General features: G+C 34.2%; 1 protein-coding gene across 3 annotated transcripts in view; it reads left to right on the plus strand.

Moving 5' to 3' along the window:
* The window catches only part of LRRIQ3 (leucine rich repeats and IQ motif containing 3), a 173,781-nt gene extending 164,522 nt beyond the window's left edge, over window positions 1-9,259 (plus strand). For all 3 annotated transcript variants that reach the window (XM_025417980.3, XM_049111795.1, XM_025417982.3), the window contains one exon: window positions 8,954-9,259. In XM_025417980.3, coding sequence (XP_025273765.1) covers window positions 8,954-9,092 — 139 coding nt within the window. In that variant the 3' untranslated portion in view covers window positions 9,093-9,259. The remainder of the gene's footprint in view (window positions 1-8,953) is intronic.
* The last annotated feature ends 384 nt before the right edge of the window (window positions 9,260-9,643 follow it).

A 9,643-nucleotide genomic window follows, 5' to 3' on the forward strand; every position in this document is an offset into this window, starting at 1 on the left:
CCTACTGAAGTATATTGATGCCTTGCAGTTGTCCACAGAATAAAATCTAATCTGAGTGGCATTTCAGGCATCAAGCTTTGTTCTAGTTTGTCTAGACTCATCTCACTGAAATTTCTGCTATAGCGTGCTCCCTTTTCCACAACAGCACTCTTTGCTCCAGACAGACAAAATTATTCCTAATTCCCTACCCAGATTTGTAGTTTCTTTTTCCAGTGACCTTACTAATTCTTTCCCCTTTTTCTTCAAGTACATACCCTGAGGGACGCCTGGGTGGCTCAGTGCTTGAGCATCTGCCTTTGGCTCAGGGTGTGATCCCGGGTCCAGGATTCAAGTCCCGCATTGGGGTCCCTGTGAGGGGCCTGCTTCTCCCTCTGCCTGTGTCTCTGCCTCTTTCTCTTTCTCATGAATAAATAAATAAATAAATAAAATATCTTAAAAAACAACAACAGTAACAACAAATATGCACTCTGAATGGGTCCTGCAAGCCCACAGTTAGTGCCATTGACATATTATTATGCAACACAAGCCTCTGTTGTTATTGTGCAAATTAGGAAGATTTCAGATTGGTGAGGGGGAAGGACAAGCACTTACTTCTCCAGGGAGGCATCGCTAGTGGCTGATGCTTGGCTGAGTGTGACTGTGTCTCTGTTTGTCCCCTATTTGCCTCTATCCTGCAGTGTATGAACTGGACAACCACTGATAAAATTCATCCTTTTATTATTTATCCTTTAGTAACCGACTGAAATGCTCTCTGTATTCTTTACCTTTCCCCAACTGCTTTTCTAGTCTGAATTAATCCTTTTCATTTGGTAGTTCTCCCATAGCACTTGATTTAAATCTCAGTTGTAGCAGTTATCCCAAGATGACCTATATCAGGTCAGCTTGTGAAGTCCTCTATAGGATAATTTGGTCTGTCTTTCCATTTCAGTATCTAGTACAGTACTTAGTTTCTGAAATCTGTTAAGTAATTATTGGGGAAAGTAGGACAAAAAGAGTTTTTGAATTAGTAATAGTTGCATGTAAGTCCAATTAAGTTATATACTAGAGCCTGCGGGGCAGGCAAATTTTATATATATATAACATATATAAATATATATATATATATCAGTACTGATATAATATCAGTATATATATTAGTGTACTTAATACATATATAAATGTACTTAATAATTTATTGAAATGATAAATGCATATTTTTTAGCTGTTTATGTAGTAAAGATATATAACCAGAATTATTAAATACACACTAAAAATATGATTAACCAAGTTTTGAAAATAGCTTCAGTAGTTATTAGAATAGGTATCCATCTTAAAACAAGTCCATATTTCATTACAGTAGATTTTTTTCTACACATTTTTTTTCTATCTTTCAGTAATTATTGGCATTTCTACTGAGGAATACTTTCAGTTCAAATCATTCGAACAGTAATTTACCTTCAGCTATTGAAAATGTCAGATGATACAGGGACATAAAGATTATTTGGCCTCAAGAAACTGAAAATCTAGGTGGGAGATAAGTCATCAGGCAATAAGGCCACCAGAGTTACATAATAATACAAACATAATGCAAGAACTATCAAGGGACAAAATTAAAATATCCACTTAAATGGTGGGTAATGAATAGATGAGAGCAATCTAGGACACCTTCAAAGAGAAGGCATAATTAAACATCAAAGTGTTAATTCATTTCAATTCTCCTCAACATCCCCATACAAAAATTAATAACATATTCTTGATCCTCTAAGAACTCACAGTCCAGTGGCAAATATAAGCATATATTTGAATTATCACAAAAAACAGAAATAGGAAAATTATAGTTGTCATTTTGAATTTGGAAAAACAGAGGGCTGACGGTAAATCATTATTGGCAGAATGGGTGAGCAAAACTGGAGAGTTCAGAATAGGTAACATAGGAGAGGAAGGGGGTCATGACTATTGCTTTACTCATAGTGGAGATTTATAAAGAATAGTTGAAAGTACAATTGCTTAAGAAACACTAAGTAGGCTTAGAAAGGAACTATAAATCTCAGTAGACAGTCACATGGCAAAGACCATTAGGAATCTTACTAAAAAAATAAAACATTCTTTAAACATGCATCTTACCACAGAAATTTCATTTCAAGAAACATCTAAGAACACTAATCCTCAGAATACACTTGGGACCAAGCTATCTCAAACAAATGCAACATTTTTAAAAATTGTTTCATGATGATTTTTAAATCTTAGACTAAAAGTGCAAAGGCTCTGAAAATTAGTATTGACTTAAAATATATTAAACTATATTTAATTTAAACTCTATTAGTTGTCAAAGGATTTTTTAATGGAGAGTATAATTGACATATAACATTATATTAGTTTCGGGTATACAACATAATGTTTTAATAGTGTATAGATAACAAAATGATTACAGTAAGTCTGGTTAACATTTGTCACCAAGCATAATTACAATTGTTTTCCTTGTGATGAGAATTTTTGCTCTTTCAGCAAATTTTAATATGCAGTACAATGCTATTAACTCTAGTAACCATGCTATATATTACATCATATGACTTTCTTATTCTGTAACTGGAACTTTGTACCTTTTGACCTTCCTAACCCATTTTATTTACTCCTTACCCCCTACTTCAGGCAAACACCAACCTGTTCTCTGTATCGGTGAGCTTGGTTTGTTTAGATATAGCGGCCTCAAGGTCCATCCATGTTGTTGCAAATAGTGAGATTTCCTTCTCTTTATGTCTAAATAATATGCCATTGAATATAAACTACAACTTCTTTACAAAGAATATGTTTTAGAACATTAAACCATAACTCATACAAACATAAATGAACACATCAAAGGGTTTATTTAATTCATTAAGGAACCAGTAAGATGTTGCAACCGGTTCAAATGACAATTCTAAGAGCATGTACATATAAAGACAATCAGGAATGCCAGAATAAATGTAGTCATTATCCACCAATAATAATCAGTTACAATTCCATTGGACAAAATTTACTTACAGTCTTGTAGACAAGAATCATTTGTATTGCTCATAGTTTTCTTCAACTTCTGGAGTTGTAGAATAGATCAAAGAGATTAAAAGACACAGATAACTCTGAAGGGTGCACTAGGCAAGATTCCCAGTAATTGCTTCTTACTCTTTCAAAGTCTTTCACACAAAGTTTTCTGATATTATATTGAAGCTTATCAGTCACAGCTTTATCCTGATGACATTTTGACCATCTAAACAATGTAAATACATGTGTTCAAGGCTTGTGCAGAAATACTTAGAGGTCCATATTGCTGCCTTTTTCATCTACATTTAAAAAAAGTATTGGTTTTTTTTTAAGATTTTATTTATTTATTCATGAGAGACACAGAGAGAGAGGCAGAGACACAGGCAGAAGGAGAAGCAGGCTCCATGCAGGGAGCCTGATGTGGGACTCGATCCCGGATCCTGGGATCATGCCCTGAGCCAAAGGCAGACGCTCAACCGCTGAGCCACCCAGGCATCCCTAAAAAAATTATTGTTGAAGTATAGTTTACATATAATATTTTATTAGTTTCAGGTATACAACATAATGATTTGACAGTTCTGTACATCACCAGTGCTCACCACCTTAAGTGTAGTTACTATTTGTCACGATACAACACTATTACAATAGTATTAACGATACTCCTGATGCTGTACTTTTCATCTCTGTATTGCCAGAGGGGAACTGGGTAAGGTGAGAGGTGAAATAGGTGAAAGGGATTAAAAAATACAATTTTGAGTTACAAAATAAATAAATCATTTACATTTTTAAAAGCTATAATGAAAAAATAGCTTTGATTAGAAGAGAGTATAAAATAATAAAAAGAAAGCATTTACCTTTTCCTAGTTAACAAGCAATTTTTAAACTAGTAATGAGGCTCTTTATATAATATCTTTCTAGGTATGAAAAATATTTTATATTTTTCTCCTCCAAAATTGAAAAACATTTTCCTTAATGTATACTCTGTGTGTATATGTGGGTGTGTGATTTTTGGAAATAATTTTTCTATAATTTAATAAAAATATATTTTGAAAAAGAGAAGGAAAGCTAGTCTAATATATCAAAATACAAATCTAGTGCAAATCAATGTTAGAGAAATTCCATCAGCTTAGTTTTATCACAGCAAATTGAATGTCTGGCCATCATTAATTTGTAGAGGATACAGAGTCAAATGAGCTTCCTAATGTATCTTAACCGAATTATCTTCTCTTGCAAGCTGCTGCAAAGATATTATCCATATCCTTGAAAACACACAGGAATAAAGCAATGTTCTGGCTATGTAGGTAATATGTCCTAAAAGGCATTACTGAGTTTTATTATAAATGATCTCAAATAAAGATTTTGTATCAACATGCAGAAAAGAGCTGTGAGTCAAAAAAGTAAAGTCTGTCTAGAGACCTCAGCAGTTTTTCAGTTCTTTCTCTCCCTGTTGATTCTTCATTAATGTATCAAACACTTGACCTAGAAGCATTCTGCTGAATCTCAATAGCTGGTGAAGTCGTTAATGAGAATGTAGTTCCTGATCCTAATGTGGAATGAGGAAGAGTAATAAAAGAAAGGGGAACCATAAAGCTCTAGTTTAGGAAGTAGATAAACCACCCACAAGGGTATTAACGATTGAATAAAAAAGAGACTTTGAAGTGAAAAAAAAATTATATATCAGGTAAAAACCAGTCATGAATTTTCCAAAATGTATCTTGTTTATACTCTGAAAAAGTGATGGAACTTCTCAGGGCAGAGGGCAGGGTGTCCATTTTGCAGTAGAGTGAGTATCAATTAGCCTGGATGATCCGGTACATAAAGTACATTATCTAATTACCTCACTTTCTACTTGCCGGTAGTTTGGTCATCAGTTTACCTCCTAGACTACTCTCTTCATTCACTGTGGTGTTTATATTCTGATTTATAAAGCTTTTCTCCATCCAACTTCAGCTATAATCACAGTGAACCTCCAAATTCGTAAGAACAGCCGTTCCGACTGCCTAGTATTTTTGGATCTCCACAACCTTTAAACTCATTCTCATAGACATGTAAAAGCCTCCTCGTCACTTGGAACTGCCCTACCTCTTAAGTCTTAAATCCTTGTATACTTACTTATGGATAAAATCTTCTATCTTTTCAATTATTTTCTTCTTTTATTTTCCCCACATGAATTATTCAACTGTATTGTGATACTCAGCCCTCAAATAAACTTCCTTACAGGCTTCTTTTCATTTCTAGTGTGTTCTCTCACCTTGGAATAACCCAGCTATCTTTATGTCTTGCACTCAAGTTAAAATGGCTAAAAGAGATTACTAATTTGTAATTTTATGATTGTGCGGCCTTCAATTTTAGCTGCTTCCTTAGTTGCTTACTCTTTTTCCTCCTACCCACAAAAGTACATACGTGGTAACAGAACTCTGCACATGTAATTAAGGGTACTACTTCATTCATCTTAAAATAGAGAAATTATCCTGGATTATCAGATGGGCCCAATGCATCACAGGAGCCTGTATATGCAGCTACAGAAAAAGTCAGAGAGATTCAGAGTAGGAGGAGGATTTGATATGACGTTGTTGACTTGAGGATGGAGGGGGCTATGTGGAAAGAGTGAGAATGAGATGAATTCTGACAACAACCAACAATCTGGGAAAGAGGACCTCGTGTCCCAGGTGAGAATCACAGCCCTGGGGCCATTGGGTGGCACAGTGCATTGAGTGACCAATTCTTGGTTTTGGGTCAGGTCATGATTTCTAGGTCCCGAGATTGAACCCCGCATTAGGCTCCCAGCTCACTGAGGAGCCCACTAAAGTTTCTTTCTGCTCCTCCCTCTGCATTCTCTCTCTTTCTCTCTAAAGTGAGTAAATAAATACTTAAAAAAATAGATAAAAAAGGAACCACAGCCTTGGCTGACACCTTGATTTCATCCTTGTGAGAACCAAAGAGGTAACCCAGCTGATCCGTAATGTGACTAGACTCTTGATCCATGAAAACTATGAGATAATAAAGTGGTTGTTGTTGTAAGCCAATTTACGGTAATGTGTTACACAGTAAAAGGAAAACACAAACTCTAACTTTGTTCTTCTTTCCCCAGGATTGCTTTGGTTAGCGTAGGACCTTTGCATTGCCATAGAATTCAAATGTTAATAAATTCAAAATACCTAAATTTAATACATTTAAAATAAATCAATCTAAATTTAATCTATATGTTTAAAACAAATTTAAATGTTAATTTCTACCAAAAATACTCTTGGCACATTATTTGGAATTGCATTGACTATATAGGTGAGTTTGAGAAGAATTGAAATCTTGTTGATATTGTCCCCCAGTCCATGAAATGGTAGAGCTTTCTATATTTAAATCTTCTTTAATTTTTCAGCAATATTTTATTATTTTCATTCATAAGCCTTGTATAGCTTTTGTTAAACTTACATCTTTGTTTTTGTTTTTTTATTGCTATTGTAAATAGAATTTTTTCTTAATTTTGTTTTCCAATTGTTTGATCCTAGTCTATATAATAGATAATTGTTTCTCACTCCCCAAACTTTTTAATAGTTTGGTTTCTTGTTATGTGGTTTTTGTTTTTGTTTTACATTTTGTCCACAGTTTATAATTGTTATCTATAGGACTATTTTCATACATTTCTTAGGAATGTATAGACTTAATTAATACTATTAGTTAGTACTTAGACTTAATTAATATTATTAATTACATGTGCAAAGTCCCTTTTGCCATGATTTCTGTTTTGCTACATGTCCAGACATGGCTACTCTCCAGAGATTCAGACTCAAAATAGTTATAGCTAATTTTCATGGAGTGACCATTAAACGCCCAGCATTCCTCTAAGGATTTTAAATATATGAGCTCATTAGTCCTCACTAAACCCTATGAGTTAGATTGTCCCTTTTTAAAGATGAAGAAAATAATTTAGACAGAGTTTAAATAACTTGTCCCAAATCACAAGTTGATCGTCCCAACCAGTAAGTCGCAGATCTGCATCTCATCCCTAGGCAGAATGGCTTTACTACCTTTTCTCTTAACCATAAGCCATTGCTTCTCTTTAGTCAACTCCCTGGGCATTACCACATGGACAGCCAGGCTCCTTAAAAACAATATTACTTAAAAAGATTTACAGTATTTCCCTTCATCTGGATGCTCTTCCTCTATTTTCTATCCTGATGAATACCACTATTATTCATCCAATAAGCAGAATTATTAAATGTCAGGCATTATTCTAAGGATTTTAAATGTATTAACTCATTTAATCTTTTACTAAACCCCAGGAGTTGGATTATCTCCCTATTAAAAATGAAGAAAATGATGTAAAAAGAGCTGAAATAACTTGTCCAAAATCACATAGTTAATAAATTGCAGACTTCTAAGATTTTGGCCTTTCTTCTGTTCCTCAAGTCCAGATTTCTGAGTATATGTGAATATAAATCAGGGGTTCTGTGCTCTGCTGTCAGTCTGTTTCTCCAGGGTTATCTGTTCTACTGTCCCAGAAATTAGGGTGTTGTCACTTTTCAGAGCATGCCAAGCCATGCTGTCATCTTTGCCTTTTGCCTTTATTTTAGCTGTTCATGCGATTTAAACAAACATACATAAACAAAATGTTCTTCCCCTCCACTTTCTGCCTGAAAAATATGTATCTTTCAAGACTAAGTGCAAGGATTATTTCAAATCTGAAACCTTTCTTGTCTTTCCTTACCCTCTTCTTCAGGTGTTATTTACTAACTTTTTTTTATTATGCCCTTCTCATGTTGTTAGATAGTGTTTTCATTATGGCACTATAATATTTTATTTATATATTCATTATTTTTCTTTACTTTCTATAAGCCTCTCATAGTTTTGCCATAATTATCTTTATGGTTCCAGCATCTAGGGCATTTTAATACATACCTGTTAAATGAATGCAGATGAATAATGATTGAAGTCTTATAAGGCCCATGACATTTTCTAGATTTGACAGGGTAACCTGGTTCACCTTTCTCTAATTTAAAGTTCATTTGGTGTGTGGGGGGTCCATAACACAATACCACAGATTGGGTGGTTTAAACAACATAAATTTATTTTCTTCTGATTTTGGAGGCTAGAAGTCCAAGATCAAGGTAAGTCAGATTTGGCTTCTCAGGTTTGGGGTTTTCCCTTGCTGCCTTCTCACTCTGTCCTCACACGGCCTTTATTCTGTGTGTTCATATCCTTAGTATCTCTTCATCTTCTTATAAGGACACCACTAACAATGGATTAGGGCCCATCTGTACAATATCATTGAAGCTTAATTACCTCTGAAAGACCCTATCTCCAAATATAGTAACATTCTAAGATACTGGAGTTTAAGACTTCAACATGAACTTGGGGGTTGGAGGTAGGCACACAGTTCAATCCGTAACAGAATCCTAGAAGAAACTTGAATTTTGTGAGACTTAAGTTCTGCAAATCTTTTTTTTTTTTTTTTTTTTAAGATTTTATTTATTTAAAAGAAAGGGAGAGAGAAAACAAGCTGGAGGAGGAACAGAGAGAGAGAAGCAGGCTCCCTGCTGAACAGGGAGACCCAGTGCAGGGCTGGATTCTAGGCCCTCTGGGATCATGAGCTGAGTCAATGGCAGGCACCTAACCAACTGAGCCACCCAAGGGTCCCCCAAAATTCTGAAACATTTTAGCATAGCCTGGCTTTGAGGCCTCTTTGGGACTCTCAAGCAGGGTTTATGAGAATTCTGTTACAGCCAATAGAAATCTTAGAAGTATTAGCCCAATTGGAATATCATTGAAAATATTATGGACATTATTGATATAATAAAATTTTTGCCATAGGTGGAATTCTAATTTTTTCTCAATTGTATGTCTGTTTTAAAAGCATCTATTTAACTAATGGTAATTGTTAAAACTATCTGAGTAATTGTTCCACTTTTAGTCATTTTAAAAGTATCTCACCCTATTACTTTCCTTTTTTTCTTTTTAGGGCTCAAGAAACATATAAAAAACACTGTGAAGAAAAATTTGTTACTGACATGATCGCCTTTCAAAAAGCTTGTGAACAATTTCAAGATGCTAAAACAAAAGTTGCAATTATGAAAAAGTTAGTCTTTCAAGTTCCCTGAAGAGTGACAAAATGAACCAATGCCACGTTACATCCGTGGTCATTTTGAATTATGGCTAATATGCTTAGTTAAAGGACTTTGAAATAATACTATGAAAGAAGAAATACCCCATGTAACTGGATGGATTTGTATATAAAGCTTCTGAAATATAGAGAATAATTAAAGTGTTTCTTTTGTTGTTCATAACGTAAATCAAGTTAACTTGGCACCCCCAAAGGTTCCTTATATATCCAGATGTCCAAAGAACAATTAAAACTTATTTCATTTATTGCAGGAAATAATGCAAAGGCATTATTTATATTGTTTAATATCCCAAGGATGGCAATCCTAAAGCAATTTTCAGTTTCTCTGGCAATCTTAGTGTAGTAATATCTGCCCCAGCTGCTGACTTTTATTAAGACACTGTGTACTTTGATTAGTTTCATTGCCTACTTTCATGTATTTAATTATATTTCTGTTTATTTTGTTAAAACAATTTCTGAATTTCTTATTTCAAAATAAGAGTTTTAACATTATATCAGTGATTCATATTCTTGTAAGAATTCAGAAAA

The sequence above is a fragment of the Canis lupus genome, chromosome 6 (assembly GCF_003254725.2).
Source record: "Canis lupus dingo isolate Sandy chromosome 6, ASM325472v2, whole genome shotgun sequence".
Classification (NCBI taxonomy): Eukaryota; Metazoa; Chordata; class Mammalia; order Carnivora; family Canidae; genus Canis; species Canis lupus.